We start from the raw sequence: 27479 nt of genomic DNA on the forward strand, positions 1-27479 counted from the left end.
GCAGTTGCAAAAAATGATTTCATTCTCAATAAAGAACATTACATTATACATGGCTGTGCTTCCAAATAGTCATCAGGGCAAGGATACTGTGAAAAGGAGATTACTAATCTGATGAAGGCAAATTGTTTTTCATTAAAAAAAAAGTGCTTTCTTTCTACCAATGACCTCATCTCTTCTTTCTGGTCCATTTCACTAACCAAATTACCCCCCACCTCCATCAACCACTACTGATTTTCCCCATTATGGGGTGTGTGTGTGTGTCTGTGCCCACGTGTGTGCCCGTGTGTGTGTGTGTGTGTGTGTGTGTCTGTGCACACGCATAACCAGATCTATTGGCTTAGTAATGTCTGGTATCTCTATGGCTCAGCTTGAGCTGAGCTTGTTGCCTTGTGGCAGCATGACTTGCTCTGATATCATGTTCTATTAAATATCATATGGCAGATTTAACAGTGTCATTATAGGGAAGTCACCTCAAAGGCTGCTTCACTGTTTTATGTCTTACATGTAAGCCTCTAGGTAAGAATCTGTCTTTCATATAAATACTCCAGATGAAGAGTAGCTTAAATGTTGAGTCTGGGAAATGGTGTAATGCGTCAGAGCTGCTTTGCAATGCAAATGTGTTTTTTTATTTTTTTAAACAGTGGGTTTAAAAAAATCTGATCTGGTTCTCATGTATATACATATAATGCAGAAAGCTTAGTGTGCTCGCTGGTTATCTGTGTACAGTCTCTAACGAGGTTTTAAATCATAGTTGATGGACAGTATCACAGACTCGTATCATGTACAGATAAACTTGTGTGTAATTTAGATATTTAACTGCATTTAGGACTTCGCCTATATGTATGTGAAGGATAAATTATTAATGTGATCTGCACAGCCTGCTTCTGTGTAATTATCTCTAATGCATTTATTAGGCCAAATGAGTATGTATGGCACAGTCTCTCTTTTTTTGTTGTTGTTGCAACATGAAACAGTTCTCCGGTGCCAGAAGATGCGCTTAGGTTACAAGCACTAAATGTCCGTCGTCTTTTATCTCACTCCATCAATAGATTGTATGGAACGTTCCAGAAGAGAAGAGCAGATCTTGTGTGACGAAAGGAAAGACGGAGGTGAGTGCAGGTTTTTTTTTTTTTTTTTTTTTTCTTTGTGTGTGTGTGTCAGTTCTCTGTATTGTCTCTCAGGAGACTCACTAGCATGTCGGTTGAAGTGCACTTGTGTGAATACTGTAGCATGTATCTTCCAGATCATGTTTTATACAAAATGTAATTCCACTATAAATAAATAAATGTATCTGGTCACAGTGAATAATATTTCCCTATATCTTAATACGCTTAAGATTATTCATTTCTCTCTCTCTCTGGGAAGTAGTTTCACATGGGGCCAGCGTGTGTGTGAGAGTTAATTAGGCCACTTAGTGGCTGCCGTTTTAGCCACCATGCTGTTGCATGGTAATGTTGGGGGGCTGCAGATGACTGACAGTTGTGAAGAGTCTCAGAGGGTGGTGATCAAAGGGTGAGGTAAAGCAAACAAAAGGCATATAAGGCACAAAAAGGAGCGAGAAAGAGAGAGCAACTGAGTGAGCAGTGGTAGGAAAGCCAGACTGAGCCTATACGCTTGCTGTTCATTTGAATCGTACACGCACCCTTCATTCAAATCACATTTAAATCAGGAACTGCTCCATCCTGATTGGTTACTCAGTTAAAACCTTAGTAGTATAGTACAAGAATTAATTACTACCATCGGTCATATCCATTTTCTACTAGCATCTTTGCACTGAATAAATGAAAACCTGTCAGGTTAGTGAGAGAAAACACAGCGTCTGCCAGGGCCACCACCCTCAGGGCCAGCGAGCTGAAGAATTGTCAAAGAATTGTCGCTTCCTGTTTATTCATGAGCACACACTGCGCTGTTACAGTGATGTTGATGTGCTGCTTTGCTTTTAAGACTGCAAACACGATGTAGAGGTGAACAGTGTGGGAAATATGGACTAAGAAACATGTTTTCTCCAATAAGTATCTTTCACATTTCAGAATTATTCTGCATTATAATATCCACAGTGAATATATTGTGTGATAAAATTATCACTTGTATTTGTTAGATCTAATGATCTTTGTAATGCCTTATTTACCAATAATAACAAACAATTTTAATGCTTTTTCTTATACTTATACATACTGTACAACATATAGGAAATGGGTTCTGTATACAATATTTGTAATTACTGTAACTAATAATTTCATGCTGTAAAATTTGAAACCTGCTATAAGCAGTAGTCAATATACGACCTCTCCATGTGTGTTTGTTAATATTGTGCTGTTAACAGAATTAAATGTCTTGCTTTTATTTTATTTATTTATTTATTTTTACATACTTTGAACATATATTTTAAAATCTTAAATATCTATGCATGGAATTTAATGCATGCTGACCTATAGTGCTGTACATGTGCCCGGTGTTAATTCTTTTTCACGTACTACCTGTAATGCACTGGATGTAACTGTGTTTTGTTTATCTGTATAATAATTAGCTCTTTATAATATGTTATACATATATATATATATATATATATATATATATATATATATATATATTACTTCCTGATGTTGGCGTCTGTTACTCAGTCTGTGCTCTGCTGTCCCCAACAGGCTGACTGCAATAACTACATCCGTCTACTGGAGTTCCTGGGAGATGGACGCATTTATGCCTGTGGCACATATGCCTTCGACCCCCAGTGTGCCTTTGTGGTAAGTGTGTGTGTGTGTGTGCGAGCACTGGTGTGTTTGCTTTCGTGTTCATCTCTCCACAACTAAATTGACCTGGCATGTTCCCACACCCATTCAAACATCACATGACTGACATCTTGCATGACAAACACACAAAGGCACACGGCTCAAAGACGCACTGATATGACAGAAACACAAATACATTAGCAGGCGTGTTCATGATTTTCTGCCACCATGAGAGATATTAAAGTAGCAGATGGACTGACAAGCTGTATACAAGCTGATCAACAATTTTCATGCTAGTGACTCTTGCCCTATTTTTCTTTCACACTTTTTATATATATATATATATATATATATATATATATATATATATATATATATATATATATATATATATATATATATATATATATATATATATATATATATATATATATATACACATACACACACACAAACAATATATATATATTTATATAATATAATAAATATAGTATGTATGTATGTGTGTAATATTTATATATATATATATATATATATATATATATATATATATATATATATATATATATATATATATATATATATATATATATAAAATAAATATATGTATTTATTTTTCATTTAGAATATCTCAACCTTTAGTCTGGAAAAATCAGAGGATGGCAGAGAGAAGATGGAGATTGGGAAGGGTAAATGCCCCTTTGAGCCCAGCCAGCACTATACTGCAGTCATGGCAGGTATGAAATACACATATATGCACACACACACGCACGCACACATGTATGGTACCTACAGGTGAGACGCATAAAAATATAAAAGCAAATAGCATTCTGGGGATAGGAACTTACAAAACCATTAACATTATTATTCTCATATTTCCTATAAACAAAAATAATGTACCACCCCAATAAAACTCACTACACACAGTCAAATTACTACTTTATAATGTGGCTGAGCCTCCAATTTGGTGCCCTTTCTGAATTCCCATCAGATGTTTTGGTATGTTATGTATATCTTACTGTTTGAACTCATAGAATATATTATTATATCCTCATATCCACAATCCGTATTGGTAGTTTTGTTCATATGCTTACATTCTTTCACTCGGATCCCTTTTCTTTCGTCTGTCTCAGGGGGAATCCTGTACACTGCTACTACAAGCAACTTCCTGGGCACTCTCTTTGACATCTCCAGAGCAACAGGCATTGAGCAAGAGCGCATCCGGACGGAACGGTCCATCAACTGGCTCAGCGGTGAGACACACAATATGCATATATACATTTAACAGAAATATATTCTGTTTTTGTACAAGTTAGATTGGATTAAAGCTTCACAATGGGAAATGAGTCCTATCGTGTTGGTGTTCATAATTAAATCCCCAGATCACTAAGGGAATCTTTGGACGTTATGGCCTTGAGCAACCTGTCACCTGCGACTCTCGCCTCAAGCTCAGCAAAAAAAAGCAGGAAAAGTGCAAAGTGTGCTGAACATCCCGGTGGATAAATAAACACAGAAAAACCTTACACATCATTTATAACATAGGCTGAAAATTGTTTGCTCCTTATTTTTATTCAGCCTATGAATAAATACATTCCAGCCCATGGTAAACTACTGCTCTGCATTCCCACATTAGAAAGGAACTTCTGTAAAATAATGATTATGATAAATCCCCAAATGCATAACTTTTTCTATTTCTATTGCATACATTTTTCTATTTCTGTTTACATGCACAATGAAGTGGCAGTTCGGAGAATAAGTTTAAGAATAAAAAAACAACTATAAACATAGTAGGGTGCAATTATATTAGTGCCCGGATGAAGCAATGCAGCTGACAGCATACAGTTTTAAATACATACAGTTTAATGGTCCGTATGATAAACCATTATTATTTCTTACATTCCGAGCCTAGATTGATGAATTAGTGATCATCTATAGAATATACACTTATTTTTAGATGTAATACAAATTATTAATAACTTTCACTTTAGTTTTCAGGCAGAAATTGTACCAAATCCAGACTTTCTCTCAGTTAATTAAATAACCAAGGCATGTTACAAAGCATAATGCACAGCTTGCTCCACTGAGTGAAACATTACTGGTTTCAGACCTGTAACTACTGTAATGAGAGATTTTTTTCCAAGTTCACAAGCACTGGCTGTTGTGACTGGTGTCCCTGCATCACACCCACTGTTAGCGTAAAACTGAAGATGAATGAAGGTTACTGTGCTGTTTTAACTTTCTACCAGGACTGTTCTGAAATTCTGTTGTTTTATCCATGTACAGATCCGGAGTTTGTCAGCTCAGCCTTTATCCAAGAGGATCAAATGAGCAACCCAACAGGTGAAGATGACAAGATTTACTTCTTCTTTACTGAGGTGGCCAAAGAATATGACCTCTACACCAAGGTCAAAGTGCCCAGGGTGGCTCGAGTGTGTAAGGTAGGAGCCAGAATCTGTTGCCCTTTTTCCTCGTATTATTATTATTATTATTATTATTATTATTATTATTATTATTTTAGTCATTTCTTACATTGCAGTTAGTTGTGTGTACATTCTAATATCACTCTTTCTCTCAGTCTGATATCGGGGGCATGAAGACCTTACAGAGACGCTGGACAACATTCCTTAAGGCTCAGCTGGTGTGTGAGGATCGAGGGAGTGGCCAGCGCTTTAACATTCTGACCGACGTCTTTACCAAACAGCACCGACCGGGAGACCCCAGCAGCACACACTTCTACGGTATCTTCACCTCGCAGTGGTGAGTGGGGATCACATCGAATCCTATTCCATTTAATTTAATCTAGACCATGTGTACTGGCTACTGTATTTATGACTATCTGTAAATGAACGTGTAAATTTATCTTTTTACTTCTATTGCAATGCTGCAACTTCCCTCAGGATCAATAAAGTTTAAATTGATTGTAAATGTTAATCCAGCTACAATTATTAGCAACCTATATATGAACTCATGAGATGAAATGGTGTTTGTGTAGGGAGAAGGAGGAAATGTCTGCAGTGTGTGTGTACAGTCTGGAGGACATCACTAAGGTGATGGATGGACCTTTTAAAGAGCTGAAAAAGAGTTGCGAGAACTGGATGAACCCAGAGCCAGTGCCTACACCCAGACCAGGCCAGGTACACATTCACAGTCATATTCTACAAATGAACCTTGCTATGTAATCGATATAATCTTCAGGTATTTGTTTATTTTCAAAGTACTTTACATTATATTGATATGTTTCTCATTCTCTCTTTCTGGCCACAGTGTCTGAACAGCGCTCTTAAAGCAGAGGGCTTCGATTCGTCTCTGAAGCTGCCCGATAAAGTGCTGACATTTGTGCGAGACCACCCTCTCATGGAGAACAGTGTAGTGTCAGCACCCCTACTGGTCAGGAGTGGAGTTACATACACCAAACTGGCTGTAACACTGACCCCCGTCTCCAACGGCAACAAGCTTAATGCTACTGTTCTGCATCTTGGGACAGGTGAATAAAAATTCGAATGAAAAACACAAGAAATTGTGTGACACCTTTTTTGTGTGAATGATGCCCTGCAGTGGTGTTTGTTACATAATATTATACTTTTTCTTTGTATAGATCATGGTGAGCTTCACAGAATTGCAGTAGTGGGACCGAATGCAACGCTTTTGCAAGAAATCCCTCTTTTTCCAGCCTCAGAGCCTATCAACAATATCCTTTTATACAAGGTAAACACACAAAATACAGACATGTGGACAGCCTCAAGCCCAAGACTGATTATGTTGCCATTTCCAGAGAGTATACATACATGCCATGTATTAGATATGACATCTAGTAAATATATTTCCTAAACAATGAGACCTAGCATCTGTCTTTGTTTTGAAGATAACTATGGTGGTTCTAGTCAGAACTAGTGAGTCTCTGCGCCCCCAAGACCCACTTTATTTTCCATGTGAAATGTAGAACAAATGCTTATACACAGACAAGACACGCTGTAATGCTCATTACTCCTCCCCAGGGTCAGGCTCTGGTCGGTTCTCCCAACTCTCTGGTGAAGTTACCTACAGAAGGCTGCTCTCTCTACCGTACCTGTGAAGTGTGTGCACGTGCACGTCCACTCGGCTGTGTGTGGAGACAGAAAGAAGCTGCCTGTAGCCTGGCCATCACAGAGTGAGTCTCTCTCTCTCACACTCTCTCTTTCACACACACACAACACATCATTCTTCATCACTGAATATCTTTACAATTGCATTTCCAGACCTGATGAAGTGCTAAGTTCTGAAGATTCGGTCAGTCGGTGTGGAAGGAGTGACAGTAAGTATCTATTATTCTTGTTAATCATGGCACCTGATTTGTTTGTTTGATTTGTAAAATGCTGCAAGTTTTATCAAGCAATAATGCCATGTCATAATGATGCTTCTTCAAATAGTTAATTTGCTCTGATTTGGACTGATTTTCAGATCTTTCAGACCTAAATTACTCCTAATTTACAAATATTCTTAACTACTGAACTATCATTCCAGGTGTCAGTTATTGTATTTGATATTCTACACATTACAACCTTACAGTCAGAGTAAAGTATTGTTTTGTGTTTAATCTGCATTTTTTTTTCTTGGTGCAGATCGCTGCTCTACTGAGATTCAAAACCTGCATGTGGTAGAGGGGCTGCATGTACTTCTGCCCTGTGTGCAGGTCTCACCTCGTCCCTGCCACTGGCAGCACCCACCCCAAAGACACATTCGGCGCCGCCTCTCTGACCTGGAGGTACGGGTCACTTTGGAAAGCAATGGCACTTACAAGTGTTTCTGTGAGGAAGCTGGGCGAGAGCAGCCAGCCTGTCCCAAGGCTGCATACACACTCCTCCTACAGGAACCGAGTGCGAGTTCGAGCATCATGCATGTATCCAGCCGTCACTTTGTGGCCGGGTACTTGCTATTTTTCATCATTGGGTTTGCACTTTGTGGCTTACTCGTGTGTCTGTTTCGCCGACGTTACAAGAGAAGAGGAGCTGGTCATTCTTCATCGACCTCAGAAAAGGAGCGGGACCTGCTGCCCTCTTCAGACACACCCCAATCACCCAGTAGCGCCAGTCTGTTCTCTGAGGCGGTTCCCTTTACAGAGAAAAGGAATGGGACGCTGAATGGGCATGGAGGTCATATGTCTGATCTGAAGTGTGGTTATATTTATGCTAATTCAGGTGGACCCAAACAGGATACTTCAGTCAACATGAAGGAAGAATTTCCTGGCCGAGAGAGGGCAGGACCAGAAGGAGAGGAGGAGGGACTAGGGGATGGACTCAGTGAACTGGGGGATGGACTAGTACGACTGGATGAAGAATTTGCTAAGCTGCATGTGCTGAGAGGAGCACCGTTAGCACAGTGTGAAGAGAGCTCCATCTAAGGACACTTGCACCAGGAACCACAGTAAATAAACTGTGCACATAAACACACGTACATCCTTGACACTACCTATAAGTTTGTGTGGTAGCTTGTAGCAAAACAAAAGATTTAAGGAAGTGTGTGAAGGCAAATGTGTGAGCCTACAAAGACAAACACACATACACACCCATTAAGAAGCTCTGTGTTCTCTGGGAGATCTTCTCAAGCGTGTATGAAGCACAGTGTGTGTTCATAAGAGTGTGTGTTACTGACCAGAGCGATAGAAGCAGACTAACTGCTCTCACCATTGTGTTCAACCTTTTCCAACAAAATCACACAATCCATGTACTCAATGTGGCATGTGTGCATGTTTAACCTCTCTCTGAGCTGTTTTTAGCCCAGGACTGAACAATCCAAATCTGTCATGGACTCAGAAAGCGAGACATCAGACCAAACCGTATTTGATGACTAAACACCAAAAGATCCACCAGCTTTAAGCAAAGTTTCCTTAAAGTTCTCATATTGTTCACTATTGACTCTTCACAGTCGGTCAGCAGAGATTTCTAGTTGTGGGACGGACAACAGAAGCACATCTGCCCGCTGCGTGCATGAGGAAGACTAAGAGGTGCAGCAAGACCACTGTGCTGAAAGCAGGGGTAATCATGCATATGCTCATATAAGAGTGACAAGTGGAATCAAACAACCTATAGAATAAAGTTTGAAGTATAAATGTTAATTTATGCCTAAAATAAACTCTTACCAGAGTACTGATGACATGCAGAGAAAATAAACGTACACCAGTATGTTTTAGTTTTCATATAGAAATCTTCATCTAGGCTGAAACTGTAATTACCAAAGTAAAGCAGGGAAAATATCCAGAAGAAGCGTTCTTGCCAAACACGGTGAGGCAAAAAGTCATGGTCCTACCAAGAATTTAGAGCTACACTTCTAACATGACTTGTTTGTTTAATATTCATGATGTCTATAACAAATATTGTACATTTGAATATTCCATAAAATATTTCATTGTTTATTTTGTAGTGACATTTAAACCTTTCCACCATTGTAACAGTCTGAATTGTTGTTTTCCGTACATCACTGCCATTTTTCTTTATGTAATCGTTCTGTGTAGTTTTGTTTGTTTTTGGTTTTTCTTGTTAACGTGACAGTTTTGTCTAATGGAAATATAACACTCAGGAACAGGCTTTGGATCTTAAATACATAGTCTACTGTCAGCATTTGGTAGCATAGATAACCATAGGTACATATTTATCATTGAAAATAGTACTACTATTTCCTTACCACACTGTACAATGTCTCAAAATGAATATTATCGATTGACCTATTATTCCTGAGTGTTATGTTTTCTGTTTTGGCTTCTGAATAAAACAATGTTAATTAATGTACAGATGTTATATTCTAAGGTTTTATTTTTATAATTTATATAATAAATGTAAATTTGTTTTGAACAGAGATGTTTGTGTGCGCATGACCATATGAAAATTATGGTTTGATTATGGTTTTTTAATAAAACAAAATAACCCTGATGGAGACAGTGGGCACTTTTACTGTACCATTAAATATTATACAGAATAATGAAAATATTGGTAGAGTAATTCTCTGTTTATTCGCAAACATTCTAGCACATCAAAATGACTGTGTTTAAAAATTAGTTTCACAGATTTTCTTGTTGCTGACATTTGACCTAGAAGCGGCAGTGGAAGTTTAGCCAAACTGGTTATTGGAGTAGCAGGTGATGGCATTTTTTAATTTAGAGTTCTATCGTTGAAATATTATTAATAAATATGTATATTAATATTTATTAAATTTGTGTGTGTATTTCAAATTTATTTCAAAAGTAAGGAACATCTTAGTGTAGTTTAATTAGGCAAGAAACAACCAAGGCCTACATCATGTCTTTTTATTAATTAGTAGTCACATTTAGTCTGACTTTTGTACAAATGATAAAAATCTCCATCAACCCCTACATTTTTAGACAGAGACATCAGTTTAATTATGGCTGGATGGTCAAGACCTGGCACCATGTGATGGTAAGAAAAGAAAATTCGCCTTTTTTCAGAGCTCAGAGCAAACCTGTATTTGTAACACAGCGGTGTGATCTATAGTCAAGTACTAAAAGATGTGCAGAAACATAACACAGGTAAAAAAAAAAACAACAACACTGGTCTTTTTGTTTTGCACTTTTAGTTTGTGGACTGCATGTTCATTTTCTTATTAATGCCACAGAGACAACTTCATACAGCCATGTTCATGTCCTGCTGTCCATGTGGATGTTACTTTGACACGGACCACCTACCTAAGCATTTTTGTAGACCATGAAAACCCTTTCATGGAAACGGTATTCCCTGATGGTTGTGGCCTCTTTCAGCAGGATAATGCGCCGTGCCAGAAAGCAAAAATGGTTCAGGACTGTTTTGATGAGCACAACGAGTTTTGAGGCACTGACTTGGCCTCCAGTTTCCCAAGATCTCAATCCAATCGAGAATCTGTGTGATGTACTGGACAAACAAGTCCGTCCATGGAGGCCCCACCTCACAACTTACAGGACTTAAAGGATCTGTTGCGAACATCTTTGTGTCAGATACCACAGCACACCTTCAGGGATCTAGTGGAGTCCATGGCTCAGAAGGGGGACCAACACAATATTAGGCAGGTAGTCATAATGTTATGGCTGATCGGTGTGTCGGGTCGTTTTTGTGCCGCTGTTTTGAATTAGACCTCTAGGTGGCGCTGCTGTGGAGTTGGATGTTGTTTAGCAGCAGGTGATTGTAATTCTCGGTGAAAGACTACATTCTCCTCAGTTTCTCCTAACGGGACTAATGTGTAGAGTAATTGAAGCTCAATTCTTTATACATGTAAATAGTAAAAGTGACAAACCGTAAAATAGGTTTGTTTTTATGTTTTGAAATGTTTTTATTAGTTATTATTTTACCGTCAGAGGAGTTTGGATTTCTGGCTCAAGACTATAATTCGTGACAGTGTAAGTTATGAAAAACGTGATTTTTTAAATTCATATTTTTTTTAGACATAAGTATAATTTTAATGCATTATGTTGTGAAATATTGCAGGTATTAAATGCAGTAAATGAAATGAAGGTAAGCAGAGCTGTATATAATTAAGCAGGCCTCTCTAAAGTGCTGGGTGAAAATGGCGGATGAGGGGCGCATTTATAAAGACCAACTTCTTTTCCATTTCAGTAAATATGGGACTGATGAGAACGGTGTTAGTGTGTTAGTGGAGTTAGGGAGATTTGATTGATAAACTTTTCATCCTTTGTAAAACAAAAAAGTAAAGGTTTTCTATGTAATTATATAATTCAGTAGTTTGGTGAAATTTACATACATTTTGGTGATTCTGACTTCTTATTGTGTTTATCTTGTCTGTATTAAAATTATTATCCATAATTAATCTAGTTTTCGCCAAGAAAGCCTTGTAAAAAAGATGAACACCGAGTTAGAGTAGATTATTAATTTAGTCCCCCACCCCGAGATGTTTTCTTCTGCAATACCACATTAGACCACTGAGGGGCAGTGTTATACAATTCAGCTAAATGTATAACATCTTTTAAATTCCACATATTTAGTTTATCATTTAGTGTTAGTTGTTACAAGTGAATGGTTTTAATCCAGTTTAAAGGTTTGTTCTGAAAACTGTTTTCTAACCCAGTGTGAGATTGTAGTGTGGAAGATTTTGTGTTCTGGTCTCTGATTGGTGGGTTTGTGCATATATTATCGTTCTCCCTTTAGTTTTGGTACTAAGGAACACTTAAATAGACCCTTCCTCTGTTAACTTTAGCATTAACAATATGTTATGTAACATTAAGAATATGTTATGTAGCAGAATGTTATCTATGAAATATTAAATTTAAACGGTATTTTCCGTCCTCGTGTTTACAGTTGTGTAGAATGGCACCGTTTGTTGTTGGTTGTTGTCGGTATCGCTTCTCGGCCTTTTGGCTAAGATCAAGTGTAGTATCTGTTCTTATCAGTTTAATATCTGATACGTCCCCTACCCGGGGACCATATATTAAATTGATTTTTGGAACAGGGAGATGGAATAGGGGCTTGCTCCGTCCACTCCACGTATCGACCCGGTATTGCTGTACTTCCGGGAACGGTGCACTCCTCTCTCCACTGTTAAAGAAAGATTGTTTTTCTAGGTATGGAAGATGGATGTTTATTTATGGAGCTTGGTGTCTGATGTGTTTGTGATCACACTATTTTCACACTTTACCACAGAAAAGGCTTTTAACGGGGTTGTTGTAGATCCAGTCTGGTTTTGTAAAAGTTAAAGTAGCATTTACTTTTACACGATTAAAATCAGAATTTTTCTTTGCAATGAACATCCAACTCTCTACTCTGACTTTCTGTTAGAAAAAGCACAATAATTTAGTTTCTGTAAATCACGTAGCATTTAGTAAATGTCTTGTCTTAATTGGATCATCAAGCGGTGTGTCATGAATTTGAAGGAGGCATGATTTATAAGTGATAACATATTTTAAAGTATATCACAAAATTCTAACGTGAAAAAATACACGGTTTCTAAATTAGAATAAAGTTTCTCAACAGTCATCATTTGTCTTTCCCGGAACTATCTATCCGGAACTACCTATCCGGAATATTGTGTCCGGAATCTTATTAACGGTCGGACACAGAAACCTCCCCTCTCGTGCGTGCTTATTTAGCGGGTCTTTGTTAAAATGTTATGATTATAGAGACACTTATAATTGAAGTTTAAAGCAGCCTTCTCTCGCCACCCTTCATTTATGTGCTAAAACTTAACGGAAGCGGTTTTTCTTGTAATGAAGTCGTTTTGTCTTTGATCTAACTCGCCGTCTAACTTACACACCGAGGGGGCGGGGCTAAGTGTAACGAGGCTTTAAAACAACCTTGATAAAATTGTTAAATATTTTTGTCCTCTCCTGCTGCTTACCCTATAGCGTTGAGCCATTTCCCCTGTACTGATTCTTTTTAGTGTAAAGTGTACATGTATTGATTAAACAATACATGATTGTTTTCTGAACATTGTGGATCTCCTGACATATTCAGCAGCAATGCATCATGGGATGTTGTGTATTAGTAAAATAAAAAATAGTAAAGCACACGGCTTTATATGCAATAAATGTCGTCTTATGTAATGAGTATGTAATAAATGCAGCACGTGTGGACTGTAGCGTTTAGTCTCATATGTTTATGTAATGAATAGCACCGTGTTGTTGACCATGATGGTAAACGGTGTGTTTGCTGGTGCAGTCACTAGCTGATGGCTCTCCAATTCATACTTACCTGGCAGGGGAGATACCATGATCAAGAAGGTGGTTCACCCAAGGCGAGGCTCAGCCATTGCACTGAGGCTGTGCTGACCTTTGCGAATTCCCCAAATGTGGGAATCTCGACTGCATAATTTATGGTAGTGGGGGACTGCGTTCGCGCTCTCCCCTGATTTTGTTGTAGAAAAGAAAGAGGAATGTGTTTTAAGTGTGATATCTTTGTTTTATAGCTTTCATGCATGTGGTATTTTTGTCTAAAATGTGTGTGCATTCATTCTATAAAACAGTTTATACTTGAATAACCAGTAAATCCTAACAAATGTTATTTTAGAAAAAGTTTTCTAGAAAAGAGTTTTTAGGCCAAAATGAAATGCCAGCATTAAAGTTCCTTGTTGTTGTTAATAAGCTAAAGTTAATAATGGCTAATGTTGTTAATGTATTTAAAGTGTATTTCAGTAAGCTACAACTTCAAGAAGGTTCAAGAAGTATATTAATGACAAGGAGCAAGTGTCATGAACAGAAAGAGAATAACAAAGAAAAATAAAACTGCTCAAATTAGTGATATTTTACCATACCAGTCAAATGTGTTTTAGGTTTGTTTATTTAAAAACTGGTAAATCATAAAAATTTAGATAGTACCTCCATGTGACCAGGTGATGCTGAACTGGAAACTGCAAGTTTGTGGAAGGTAAGTGAGATAAAGAGAGTTTATAAAATGATTGGATTCAAACTTTTTTTTTTCTGTAAATTGTTAGATTTGCTAACAGGCCCAAGAGCCACAGTTAAGGGCCAACCATAGCAGTCAGTCTGTGAGGTTGCATTGTAAGGATTCCTGTCCCAGGGACAGGAATCCTTACAATGCAAGCAATGTCCTGTCCTGACAATGTACAATGTCCTGAGACAACACCAATCAGCAAATCATACATAAAAAATCCCAATACGTAAATCACCAATCACCAATCAGACAACACCAATCACCAATCAGAATACTCAGGCAGAGCTTTGATCCCAAAGTTCTGCCTGAGTATTCTGAATCCCCATCCACGACCCAGGGTTATGTTACACCCATAGAACCACTGCTGCCAGACTCCCCTGTAAGTGATATTCATATTATATGCACACAGTGTAAATTCAAACAGTCTGTATACCTCAATACGGATACTAAATACTAAATTTAGATAACTTTATTAATCCCAGTATGGTCAATAACTTTTTGACCTGCTCGAAACCAAAGGTGTGACAAGTCTGTGTCTTTGGGACGAGTAGCACAGTAGATCCCAGTGTCTCTCAATTGTAAACAAGTCCCTGCTCTTTGGAAATGTTCTACTCTCATTTCTGTGTTTAATGATTCTTTGTACAGTAGTAACAAATGTGTATTTGTATGCATTATATGTGTGTGGCAGGTGGAGCAAGAGGGTTGGGTTCGTCTTGGGAAAAACCCAATGGCATACCACCAGCCTACATTTCCTGGCTCAAAGAGGACACAGAGAGAGGGCTGTTCACCCCCGTTCAAACCTACAAGGACATCAGTGGTCTGTGCAAGAGGCGACGTATAATTAAATCGGACCGCATGTGGTTTTACCCACCTGAACCTCCTGGTTATGTCAGGGGTGCTCTGCCAACTCCTGATTTTTTTTTCCGGAGCCGTGTCTTTGTGTGGCGCCCTGTTGGAGTGTGGAGATACTCCCTGAAGTGTCCTAGAGGCGATAAGTGTGTTGGTAAGGGGTGGATTGTGCACTTCTACAAATCTGGCTACCACTACCGGGTATGGCTGCCTTTATCTGCATAGTTAACGTTAAAGTTATTGCATTACAATTGAATATTTATTACTATATATGTGTATGTATATGTAAACAGAGACAAAAAAAGCACACAGTCATATGCTGCTTAACCTTTGGTTAGATTTTTTTTGTCTATATGTATTGCAGGTATGTCACATCTGTGACATGTCCAACTGGTACACAATGCTGACTGAAGTCCTGTGCTGTGGACCTTGTACAAAGGCAGCAAGGAGTGGAGAAGGTAGCACAGTGGGCCGGTGGCTTGCATGGGATTCTGCTCTTCTATTTATCTGTTGCAAGTTGCTTTGGATGAACGCGTCCATCTGCCAAATGAAGACACCAAAGTATCGTGAGTGCGGTACTTTGACGTTCTATACCAGCTCGGTCTGTGCTGCGCCACTGCATGTCGAACACACCAATTACCTGCCTCTGTAAATAGCCCAACAGGCAATGCTTCGCTGACTTTGGGTCATGTGGTGATGCTATTTTCACTCCGTGATTTCCTGATCCGTAGATTGAGAGGTCCATCGATTAATTGCTAGCTGCATACCAGCCTATTGCATGTTAAGGTGATTGTCTGCACGGCGGCAGGCCAGAACAACCGTCAGGCCACTGGGAAATGTCCCGGTGCTCCCGATGGCCAGTTCGCCCCTGGGTACTGGTGCTGCAGGAATGTAAACCAGGACCCTGCAGCTGAGTGAAAGACTGCTGGGTCAATGGATGTGAACACTGAAAAGACAGACACGAATGCCTCATAGCTCACCAGAATGGTCCTCTGCACCAGCAAACAGAAACTCTGGTGGACGCAGACACCGGTATGAAAACACACACACCTGGTGTTAAAGTACATGAAAAGTGAACCCCCTTACTTATATTTTATACTTTACTCACATGTACCCTTTTGTACAGATCTTTTGGAAAGACCACCAATACCAGTCTTCCAGTTTTTAGAAGGATCACAAATACCATATGCATACATTTGCAAGTTCACCAGTACCTGTGTTTTGGAAATACACACAAAACCTTAGAAGTCAGTATTATTCAACACCTATAACACTCACTTGTGTTTGCAAGTGTTCTTTTTCAAGTTTGCTTAAACATCAGTACCAGTTTTTCTAGGTGTATCTATCCTGCATCTTGTCTCTCTATTAGAAAAAGTTATTTATAATATAGTTATTATTACCATTAACCAAATTTTCATGTCATTTGGAAAAAAAAAACCTGTGCACTATATTAAAAGAGCACAACTTGTACAAGAATATGAAAATGGTGGATTACAAGCTTTTTGACTGTTGTCGTACAAATGATATGCTGAAGGTCAAATGGCCAAAAACTGTTTTTTCCTTTCCAGAGCTACTGTATATTCAGAAAACTGGATAGAACTGACTTCCTACTGAGATGTGATATTACTGTTTTTAGACTGCCAATCAAGTTATCTGCTTTTTACCAACAGGGTTTGTTTTATTGGAAATTATTATATTGTCACAATTTTACCCCACATAGAACCCCAATATGGAACAACAGATTTCTCTTACCAAGATACGATAAAGTCTCTAAGTATTCTTGAGTGGCTTTAAAAGGGTGTTTGTTTGTCATTTAATGGATGAAGATGGGAATCTTTTAACCTTCAATGATTTTTGTACTAAATATAATTTATATTAAGAAAGCACACTATTTGGGTGTGTTTTAAATGCTATTTCAAAAATTTTCATAAACCTACTACAAAACACTTCATGCCAGATGTATCATGTGAAATCCCATCTCCTTACTTTAATGGTACTGACCTCAGGGCACTGCTTCCCAATAACCTTAATCCCTTTTGTTTCAATTCTATACTTTATCCAACATCTCTCACCACTTTTGCTCTGGGGAAAGTAACTTGGCAAGTAAACACACATCTAATAATAATGCAGAATACCATACTGGATTGCATAACAATAATTAGTGAGAACATAGCCATAGTTATTTAATCTGCATTGTATTGCAACTAAAATTTTCCTACTACACAGTTTCCGGAAATTTCCACAACGAAAAAGCTATCTGGACACTAAGAAATCTGGAAAGAAGACCATAGAATTGTTTTCACTAAAAGGTCATAATTTTAAAACAGAATAAGAGACACTTTTCCTTTATACTGTGAATTTCACAGGGTTTCTGTCCCTTAATATGTGATTCCTTCTTAGTTTCAGATATACACTACCACTCAAGAGTTTGGTATCACTCAAAATTTTTATTGTTTTCCAAGGAAACACAAATGAAATTAGTCAGAATAGAAAATATAGCAAAAGAACAGGACATGCTGACATGTCAGAGTTAGAAATAATGATTTTGTTGGAAATGATGAATGTTTTCTTCAAACTTTACCTTCATCAAAAAAAAACCAAACATTTTTTGCCGCAATTACAGCCTGGGCATTCTAGCTGTCCATTTTTCCAAGATAATCTGATGAGATTTCACCCCATACTTCCTGGAGCATCTCTCACAAGATGGATTGGCTGATGGCTTCCTCTGTAGCTGAAATCAAGCTGAAAAATATGATCCCAAACTTTTGAGCGGTAGTGTACATGATAAATAATTTAAACAAGGGGAATTTAAAACAGTAGTTTTCACTTACAAGTCAGATGCTTATTATTATACTTGATTTATTTGCTGTTACAGACAAGCTACTATTATTGAGCTCAATTGTTTCACATGTAAATTAGAAATCTATTGTTTAATACGAAAGGTGGACGATTGGAAAACTAACAGAGAGAGCAAGAACTGGAGCAGTCAAGTTCTATTTTTGCCGTATTCAAATGCAAAAAGTTTATATTTAATTGAGTCACAGTAAGATTTAGAAGTGACAGTGTCTCATTCCTGGTGACCAAAAGGCACAGAAGAGGATGGAAGGAGACAAAGAGACAAAAATAACCCAAGGGACTTCTTTGTTATCCACCAGGTTGCCAACCTTGGTCCTGGATTTCATTACACATTATACACATCATAGTGTATAATTCACCTGATTTAACCAAGAAGCTAATTAACCGCCCTCTGACTTGTGTTATTCGAGGTTCAAGGTTTTTTGTCAACGCCACCATATGTGCAGACTTGAAATACCATTTCTCTTCTCTCTTATCAAGTGTTTACATTGTCAATGCAGTCAGTGCAGTATCGAACAGATTTTGTGTGAAGGTAACAACAGTGCACTTGTAATAAATAGATGTAAATAAACCAAGTGAACATATCTTGTAAACATCTGAATGAATATACATCTGAGTAAATGTAAACAGTGAATTCTGTTAAATATATAAATATACTTCCAAAGGTGCAAATATACATGCAATAAATGTAAACGTTCAGTAGCTCTGGGTATAAAGGCCTTTGTAAGATGCAAGACAGATAGCAGCAGTATGACAGAAGTGCAAAAAGACTGTAAAGTGTAAAAGTTCAAACAGTGTTAGATTTAAATAGTTTAAACATGTAACGTTTGAATAGGTGTTTGTAAACAGGTCCATGCATGCAGAGTTCTGCAGAGAGTACATACAAAGTGTCTTATGTGCAATGAAAAAAGTGTGGGGTGAGCTGTAGATTTTTAGAGTTCAGGAGTAGGTGGGAGAGGGGGGAGGTAATGGAGAGAGTTCAGGATCCTGACAGCCTGATGGATAAAGCTGTTAGAAAGCCTTGTGGAACGGCCTAGAGGCTCCAGTACCTTCTCCCTGAAGGCAGTAGGCTGAAGTGGAGGTTTGACGGCTGTAAACCATCTGCAGCGATGCTAATGGTCTTCTTGTGAGGTGGGTGTGGAAGATGTGCACAAAGGAGTGCAGAGAGACACCGATGATCTTGCTGGCTGCATTCACTATGCGTTGCAGAGTGTTATACAATTCAGCTAAATGTATAACATCTGTTTAAATTCCACATATTTAGTTTATCATTTAGTGTTAGTTGTTACAAGTGAATGGTTTTAATTCAGTTTAAAGGTTTGTTCTGAAAACTGCTTTCTAACCCAGTGTGAGATTGTAGTGTGGAGGATTTTGTGTTCTGGTCTCTGATTGGTGGGTTTGTGCATATATTATCGTTCTCCCTTTAGTTTTGGTACTAAGGAACACTTAAATAGACCCTTCCTCTGTTAACTTTAGCATTAACAATATGTTATGTAACATTAAGAATATGTTATGTAGCAGAATGTTATCTATGAAATATTAAATTTAAACGGTATTTTCCGTCCTCGTGTTTACAGTTGTGTAGAATGGCACCGTTTGTTGTTGGTTGTTGTCGGTTATCGCTTCTCGGCCTTTTGGCTAAGATCAAGTGTAGTATCTGTTCTTATCAGTTTAATATCTGATACGTCCCCTACCCGGGGACCATATATTAAATTGATTTTTGGAACAGGGAGATGGAATAGGGGCTTGCTCCGTCCACTCCACGTATCGACCCGGTATTGCAGTACTTCCGGGAACGGTGCACTCCTCTCTCCACTGTTAAAGAAAGATTGTTTTTCTAGCTATAGTGTAAAAGAGATAGATGTTTATTTATGGAGCTTGGTGTCTGATGTGTTTGTGATCACACTATTTCCACACTTTACCACAGAAAAGACTTTTAACGGGGTTGTTGTAGATCCAGTCTGGTTTTGTAAAAGTTAAAGTAGCATTTACTTTTACACGATTAAAATCAGAATTTTTCTTCAATGAACATCCAACTCTCTACTCTGACTTTCTGTTAGAAAAGCACAATAATTTAGTTTCTGTAAAACACGTAGCATTTAGTAAATGTCTTGTCTTAATTGGATCATCAAGCGGTGTGTCATGAATTTGAAGGAGGCATGATTTATAAGTGATAACATATTTTAAAGTATATCACAAAATTCTAACGTGAAAAAATACACGGTTTCTAAATTAGAATAAAGTTTCTCAACAGTCATCATTTGTGTTACCCGGAACTATCTATCCGGAACTACCTATCCGGAATATTGTGTCCGGAATCTTATTAACGGTCGGACACAGAAACCTCCCCTCTCGTGCGTGCTTATTTAGCGGGTCTTTGTTAAAATATTATGATTATAGAGACACTTATAATTGAAGTTTAAAGCAGCCTTCTCTCGCCATCCTTCACTTATGTGCTAAAAATTAACGGAAGCGGTTTTTCTTGTAATGAAGTCGTTTTGTCTTTGATCTAACTCGCCGTCTAACTTACACACCGAGGGGGCGGGGCTAAGTGTAACGAGGCTTTAAAACAACCTTGATAAAATTGTTAAATATTTTTGTCCTCTCCTGCTGCTTACCCTATAGCGTTGAGCCATTTCCCCTGTACTGATTCTTTTTAGTGTAAAGTGTACATGTATTGATTAAACAATACATGATTGTTTTCTGAACATTGTGGATCTCCTGACATATTCAGCAGCAATGCATCATGGGATGTTGTGTATTAGTAAAATAAAAAATAGTAAAGCACACGGCTTTATATGCAATAAATGTCGTCTTATGTAATAAGTATGTAATAAATGCAGCACGTGTGGACTGTAGCGTTTAGTCTCATATGTTTATGTAACGAATAGCACCGTGTTGTTGACCATGATGGTAAACGGTGTGTTTGCTGGTGCAGCCACTAGCTGCTGGATCTCCAATTCATACTTACCTGGCAGGGGAGATACCATGATCAAGAAGGTGGTTCACCCAAGGCGAGGCTCAGCCATTGCACTGAGGCTGTGCTGACCTTTGCGAATTCCCCAAATGTGGGAATCTCGACTGCATAATTTATGGTAGTGGGGGACTGCGTTCGCGCTCTCCCCTGATTGTATTGTAGAAAAGAAAGCGAGACGTATAATATTTATTGGCCTTGTATCTTCCGAAATTTTTCTTTTTAACAGCACACCCTTTACATTTGTTGAGAATGTGTGTGCATTTATTCTGTAACGTAGTTTATATTTGAACAACAAATAAAATCATAACAAATGAAAATATTAGAAGAGATCGTCTGAGGTTTTTACAGTGGGGCAAAGTTGAGTGTGGATAGTTCTGCATTGTCATTGGTCGAGAGTCTACAGTCACCGTAGAATCTGCTGCTTCATTGGTCGAGAGTGTAATAGTTCAGCCACAGGATTGGTCAGTCGTCTACCCAACACAGCAACGCCCCCGGAAGGTGAATTCTCATGTTTAATATTCATGAAAGGGCTGGTCTCATTTGCATATGTCAGAATGGTCATGAATTGGAGTAAATATCCAGGATGTATGTATTGTTTACATGCAATCAACTTAAGATATGTAATTCTTTTGCTCGGAAATGCTTCAACAAATGTAACGTTCAGGTTGTTACACTTTGTACATTTTGTTGAACTGTGATATGTCCGTTAGTTTCTCATATTTGTATAAGTCAATGAAGTGTAATGCCCTTATTCAGGGAATAAATGTCACAGGGCAAAATACATCAAAACTAGGTTTATCGAAGCACTCTTCGATAAACCTAGTTTTGATGTATTTTGCCCTGTGACATTTATTAACATTAAGTAACACTGTATCTGCGTGGAATCCTTAAAATAAACTGTTCTTCATAATTGGGAGTAATTATCGATGTATGTACTGTTTACAGGCAATAAAATTAAGATATGTAATTATTTTGCTCAGAAATTCTTCAACAAATGTAATGGTCCGATTATGTCGTATTTTGCACTGTTCTCCATATTTGTATAAGTCAATGAAGTGCAACGCCCTTATTCAGGAGTGCTTTAATAAACCTAATACTATAGTTTTGAGGTATTTTGCCCTGTGATATTTATCAGCATTAAGTAACACTGTATCTGTGTGGAATCCTTAAAATAAACTTTGTTTCATCAAAAGTATACTTGTGTGAAAATGCTTTGTCTTCCTAATTGCCATTTGTTTACATTTAAATTCAAATGTTATTTGTCACATATCATACATCTTTATGACTTATGTCCGAATGTTACTTCTAAATATTTGAGGACGACGAAAGCTAGTTTAATATTTCTGCTGCTATAAGTTTAACATTATCTGATATCATTCTTGTGCTGTGGTCATGTCCTTACCTAGTAATCTGACGGTTATTAATACCCACCTAAATGTACAAGAATTGGAGGTGAATTTTTGTGAAAGGCCAGTGTTCATGATAAATGATTGCCCTTTTACTTGGCCCAGCAGAGGGGTATCAGGTCTCGCCTACAGTCTACACAGTATCTGTGTCTATTAGTAAAGAAATATACAGGTGTTGGTTTTATTAATTAAAGTAGATTTATTGGGAGGAAAGCATAAAATGGGCAACACTTGAAAAAAGCAACACAGCACTACAGTGTAGCAAGCATCATTGAATATGAATAAGAATAAAACCTCAATTAAAAATTTTTTTTTTTCCAATTTATACAATGGCATGCAACCGTGTAATAGTTTTGTTTTTGTTGTTTTGTTTTTTTTTCACAAACAAAATGAAACAAGTTTAAATAAACAAGTGAATCAAACACATTGCATAACATAGACATACATAATACAGACATAATATAGACATAAATATAGTCCACTAACTGGGGAACACACACAAAGCATTTAAGAACATTACATTCTGCGTGGTCCTTCAGCTTCCATCTGGTTGACAGCAGAGGTAAAATGTTCATAACTTTCGTACACTCTGTGTTCCAGTCCTTTTGATGGAGACATTATTTTTTACAGGACAGAAAGTCTTTTTTTGTATTTTTTTTATGTCCCTGGGCAGGTTGGCCACAGAGCGGGCAGTTCGGGGGGTTTTGCACCCTTGACAGTTTGGCTCCCAGTTCCAAGGTTTGTGTTTGTAATGCATAGATCTTGCCCAGATTGCAGATATCAGATGTACTGTGTGACGTAAAAGTGGTCTGACTGGTAGGCAATGTGGCTGGACCAGCAATGTGAGGAGTTGCCTGAGTGGTGATGACTGCAAGAAGTGTGATGGGCACAGAAATCCCACAGGTGGCTGTAGCGGAAGAGACAGAGAGGGAGAGAAGAGGAGTGGCTGGGGTTTTTCTCTCCAGTGGCAGCAGAAGTGAAGGCGGTTTAGAGCAGGAGAGTGGCATAGTTATGTCGGTCCTCTCCTTCAACATTTCTGTCCCAGCCATGGTAGGCGTGGGCACATACTGCAAGATCGGGTAGTCCGGTGAAGGGAGGACCGCTGGCTGATGTGGCACCGGAGGTAGCTCTGCGGACGAGATCGATGTGGTCACACATATAACACGTACAAATACGCATTTGTTACGATTGTACAAAAAATCGATTGTTAAATACGGGTATCACAGTAGAGCTCTTCCAAACAGCAGGGACTGGTTCTACTGTGATACTCGTCCCAAAGAACACTGACTTATCGCACCTTTGGTTTTGAGCAGGTTCAAAAAGCTACTGGCCCTACTGGGATTAATAAAGTTGTCTGAATTGAACTGTACTGATGTATGCATTTGTTAAACAGACTGTTTGAATTTACAGTGTTTGCATATTATGTGAATATCACTTACAGGGGAGTCTGTAAGCAGTCGTTCTTTGGGTGAAACACGGTCCTGGGTTGTGGAATGGGATTCTGATTGCTCGGGCTGGACAGTGGATCTGGACTTCTTGGACCTGACAGTGGGCTCTGACTCCTTGGGCCAGACAGTGGGATCCTGAGAAGGCAATCTAACAGATTGACTGCTAGGGCTGGCTCTTATCTGTAGCTCTGGGTCTTGAGCAAATCTAACACATTTACAGAAGAAAGGAATGTAATAATAATAATAATAATAATAATAATAATAATAAATAACAATATAATAAACCCAATCATATTATAAAAAGGGCTTGATTTCTGTTAACTCTCTTTATCTCACTTACCTTCCACAGCCTGACTTGCAGCTTCCAGATCAGCATCACCTGGCCATGATGAGGGATCACCCATGGAGGTACTTGCCTGCTGCTGAGAAACAATAAATGTGTTGTAACAATCTAGATTTTATGATTTCCCAGTTTTTAATAAACAAACAATCCTAAAACAGGTTCGACAGATGTTTGAGCATTTCCTTGTAATTAATATACTTCTTTAACCTCTTCATCTGCATACTTACGATGTGAGTCAGAGGTGTGCGTAACTATCTCCTCACAGACGTGTATGCTTAGTGAATGGTCTCCCTCTGCTCAGCAGTAAATAGTTCTTTAAAGTGGAGTGCTGATAATAGAGCTAACTATCTGCTATTGTAATAATGGGTATTTGTAATAAAATAACTTGTATAATAACTAAATAACTTAATTTAATTAATTTAATTTAATTTGCAATTATTAACACATAATGGCTGCAGTTTTGCACAAACATGTACAGGTATTTTTTAAGCATGCTATAAAAATGCATAGACTATAAAGGTATTAAATGTAACATGCTTACTATTTCATGTATCCCACATCATTTAAAACAAGCCAATGAAACAGTGCATTCACATATTGTCCAAAAGGCAGGGTCACCTTTCCCAGACGCTGCTGATGTGTCTGTGTGGGGATCCCCTCATTCACAAGGATCTTCTCTGCATGGGACAGGGCAGTCGACTGGTTCAGCAACTGCAGTGGAGGTGAGGGAAGACCATCCTTCTTTCCCTGTACTGGCGAGCTTGCTGGCGATTTTCAGGGGCATCTGGCTTCACGACATGGATTGGGGTCGCCATCCTCAGTTGTAGCCTACTGAAATACACTTAAAACAACAATAACAACAACAACAGTAGCAGCAGCAGCCTGATAATAATGAACTTTTTTTAATGATGACTGTTTACTTAAATAAATAATTATTAATAATTATAATACTTATAATTCAAATATTGATATAATAAATGGTGCCCAGAAAAAAAGAAAAAAGAAAAAAAAAGACCAAGACCAAACAGCAAATATATAAAGACTGCGATGGGGAAGAAACAATGTCTGTTTACTGAAAAATTAAGTAGAAATTAATTAATTAACATATTCGTTATGTACAGCATGGTCGTGCCTAAAGAAAACCCGGCTTAGCAGGCAGTCGAGTGGTAAAATTAACAAACAAACAAATAAATAAAGTAGTATGAAAGGTCTCATCTGTTTGTTTTCAATAATAATATTAATGATAATAATAATAGCCTGATAAACCAATGGTTTGCAGAAACGACGGAAACTCGTAAACCCGAACGTTTAAAATGATGATCAGTAAAATACAATTCAACCTAACTAAATAGATGTCACATCTAGACCAATCACGGCGCGTAACTGTCTACAGTGTAGACCAATCACGGCGCGTAACTGTCTACAGTGGAGACTAATGACAGCGCAGAACTGTCTACGGTGATTGTAGACTATCGACCAATGAGAGCGCGGAACTGTCTACAGTCAACGTAGATTTTGGCACAACGTAGAGACGACACCTCAGTCACTGAGGTCGGTCAGTCGTCTACATAATGAAGCAACGCCCCCAGGAAGGTGAATTCTCTTTATTAATATTTATGAAAGGGCTGGTCTCATTTGCATATGTCAGAATTGACATGAATAGCAGTAAATATTGTTTACAGGCAATAAAATTAAGATATGTAATTCTTCTGCTCAGAAATGCTTCAACAAATGTAATGTTCAGATTTTGTTGTATTTTCTGCTGTGATATGTTAGTTATTTTCTCATATTTGTATAAGTGCAGTGCAATGCCCTTATTCAGGAGTGCACAGGAGTGCATAAAAGCTTCTTGAACAGGGCAAACCTGTTAGGTTTATTGAAAACCTAATACTATAGTTTTGATGTATTTTGCCCTGTGCTATTTATCAGCATTAAGTAACACTGTATCTGTGTGGAATCCTTAAAATAAACTTTGTTTCATCAAAAGTATACTTGTGTGAGAATGCTTCCTCTTTTTCCAAGTCCACAGCACATGGGTTCCAGTTTCTCTGTGGACTACTCACAGATCAGCATAAATGAAACTATCTGGGAGTGCTTATTGCTGATGCTGGTGAACCCATTCAGCAGAAACTTTACCCTCCCCAGACAGCTTCTTCACCACCTAAAACATATTAAGTTGGCATTTGATAACCTGTTCGATTCTACTGTGTTTATTTATTCATTTATCAGATGCAAGCCTTCTCCACTCCTTGCTGCCTTTGTACATGGCCCGCAGCACAGGACTTTAGTCAGCATTGTGTACCAGCTATTCACAGATGCGATGTACCTGAAATGCAAACAAAAAAACAATAATCAAAGGCTAAGCAGCATACTATTCTGTGCTTTTTTTTGTCTCTCTCTACATAATAAATAATAATAAATATAAATAGTAAATATTAAATTGTAATGTAATAACTTTAACACTAACTAAGCAGGCAAAGTGAGTCATACCCGGTGGTGGTAGCCAGACTTGTAGAGGTGTGCATTCCGTCCCTCACATTTGTTACTATTGTGCAAAAAATCGATCGTTAAACACTGGTATCACAGCAGAACATTTCCAAACAGCAGGGATTTGTTTATGATCGAGTGACACTAGTTCTCCTGTGATACTCGTCCCAAAGAACACAGACCTATCACACCTCACAAGAAGTAAATTAATGACAAGGAGCAAGTAAGTGTCATGAACAGAAAGAGAATAGCATATAACAGTAAAACTGTTCAAATTAGTGATATTTTACCATACCAGTCAAATGTGTTTTAGGTTTGTTTATTTAAAAACTAGTAAATCATAAAAATCTAGATAGTTACAATACATTTATTGTTCCTCAGCATCTCCATGTGTGATCCTTCATCATGGCCAGGTTATGATGCTGAACTGGAACCTGCAAGTCAGTCTGTGGGAGGTATGTGAGATGGAGAGTTTATGAGTTTTATATTTTCTGTAAATTGTTCAATTTGCTAACAGTCCCAAGAGCCACAATTAAAGGCCAACTCTAACAGTTAGTCTGTGGGGTTGCATTGTAAGGATTCCTGTCCCACAGACAAGCCCAATCAGCCTGATCCCAAAGTTCTGCCTGAGCAGTCAAATGCCGCCCAAGTCTGGATACCGCCACCGGGTATGGCTGTCTTTACCTGCTTAGTTATTGGTTATTACATTACAATTGGATATTTATTACTGTATATGTAAACAGAGGCAAAAAAAAAACCCCACAGGTAGTCATATGCTGCTTAGCCTTTGATTAGATTTTTTTGGTCTATATGTATTGCAGGTATGTCACATCCGTGACATGTCCAACTGGAACACAATGCTGACTGAAGTCCTGTGCTGACCATGTACAAAGGCAGCAACGAGTGGAGAAAGTAGCTCAGTGGGCTGGAGGCTTGCATGGGATTCTGCTCTTCTATCACAGCTGAGTGAGGCTCACCGAGCCATGTTTCCTGCCATCCTCACTAGCAGGCGAGTAAGCTGAAT

General features: G+C 38.2%; 2 protein-coding genes, 1 long non-coding RNA gene and 4 other non-coding genes across 9 annotated transcripts in view; 6 read left to right on the forward strand and 1 right to left on the reverse strand.

The window, feature by feature from the left end:
- sema4f (sema domain, immunoglobulin domain (Ig), transmembrane domain (TM) and short cytoplasmic domain, (semaphorin) 4F) overlaps positions 1 to 9911 on the forward strand; it is a 57652-nt gene extending 47741 nt beyond the window's left edge. For both annotated transcript variants that reach the window (XM_058394959.1, XM_058394960.1), the window contains exons 3-14: positions 1050 to 1109; positions 2646 to 2744; positions 3355 to 3466; positions 3863 to 3982; positions 5013 to 5167; positions 5305 to 5486; positions 5722 to 5863; positions 5994 to 6213; positions 6325 to 6434; positions 6725 to 6876; positions 6965 to 7020; positions 7328 to 9911. In XM_058394959.1, coding sequence (XP_058250942.1) covers positions 1050 to 1109; positions 2646 to 2744; positions 3355 to 3466; positions 3863 to 3982; positions 5013 to 5167; positions 5305 to 5486; positions 5722 to 5863; positions 5994 to 6213; positions 6325 to 6434; positions 6725 to 6876; positions 6965 to 7020; positions 7328 to 8106 — 2187 coding nt within the window. In that variant the 3' untranslated portion in view covers positions 8107 to 9911. The remainder of the gene's footprint in view (positions 1 to 1049; positions 1110 to 2645; positions 2745 to 3354; positions 3467 to 3862; positions 3983 to 5012; positions 5168 to 5304; positions 5487 to 5721; positions 5864 to 5993; positions 6214 to 6324; positions 6435 to 6724; positions 6877 to 6964; positions 7021 to 7327) is intronic.
- Positions 9912 to 12041: 2130 nt separating this feature from the next.
- On the forward strand, positions 12042 to 12232 carry LOC131356972 (U2 spliceosomal RNA). Its single transcript, XR_009205186.1, has one exon. It is a non-coding gene; the product is annotated as a U2 spliceosomal RNA (small nuclear RNA).
- Positions 12233 to 13382: 1150 nt separating this feature from the next.
- LOC131357024 (U1 spliceosomal RNA) lies at positions 13383 to 13546 on the forward strand. Its single transcript, XR_009205215.1, has one exon. It is a non-coding gene; the product is annotated as a U1 spliceosomal RNA (small nuclear RNA).
- A 990-nt stretch (positions 13547 to 14536) lies between these two features.
- Positions 14537 to 17235, forward strand: LOC131356523 (uncharacterized). The gene is made up of 2 exons (XM_058395613.1): positions 14537 to 15139; positions 15303 to 17235. Exons 1-2 carry the CDS (start codon positions 14744 to 14746, stop codon positions 15588 to 15590), a joined length of 684 nt encoding a protein of 227 aa, XP_058251596.1. The 5' UTR covers positions 14537 to 14743; the 3' UTR covers positions 15591 to 17235.
- A 2177-nt stretch (positions 17236 to 19412) lies between these two features.
- Positions 19413 to 19603, forward strand: LOC131356927 (U2 spliceosomal RNA). Its single transcript, XR_009205171.1, has one exon. It is a non-coding gene; the product is annotated as a U2 spliceosomal RNA (small nuclear RNA).
- A 1154-nt stretch (positions 19604 to 20757) lies between these two features.
- Positions 20758 to 20921, forward strand: LOC131357035 (U1 spliceosomal RNA). The gene has a single exon (XR_009205226.1). It is a non-coding gene; the product is annotated as a U1 spliceosomal RNA (small nuclear RNA).
- A 1460-nt stretch (positions 20922 to 22381) lies between these two features.
- Positions 22382 to 25277, reverse strand: LOC131356585 (uncharacterized). 2 transcript variants are annotated; one of them, XR_009205040.1, is made up of 4 exons: positions 24587 to 25277; positions 23966 to 24044; positions 23617 to 23830; positions 22382 to 23306 (listed from the first exon to the last, which is right to left on the reverse strand). It is a non-coding gene; the product is annotated as an uncharacterized LOC131356585 (long non-coding RNA). The 2 variants fall into 2 exon arrangements; XR_009205039.1 differs by having other exon boundaries at positions 23966 to 24047.
- Between the last annotated feature and the right edge of the window lie 2202 nt (positions 25278 to 27479).

Source organism: Hemibagrus wyckioides, linkage group LG07, assembly GCF_019097595.1.
Source record: "Hemibagrus wyckioides isolate EC202008001 linkage group LG07, SWU_Hwy_1.0, whole genome shotgun sequence".
NCBI lineage: Eukaryota > Metazoa > Chordata > Actinopteri > Siluriformes > Bagridae > Hemibagrus > Hemibagrus wyckioides.

What these genes read in the sequence shown, in the direction of transcription:
- LOC131356523 (XM_058395613.1), top strand. Translation starts at nt 14,744, where the DNA reads ATGTGTATTTGTATGCATTATATGTGTGTGGCAGGTGGAGCAAGAGGG. An exon ending in AATCTGGCTACCACTACCGG is followed by an intron (nt 15,140 to 15,302) that starts GTATGGCTGCCT and finishes TATGTATTGCAG; the next exon opens with GTATGTCACATCTGTGACAT.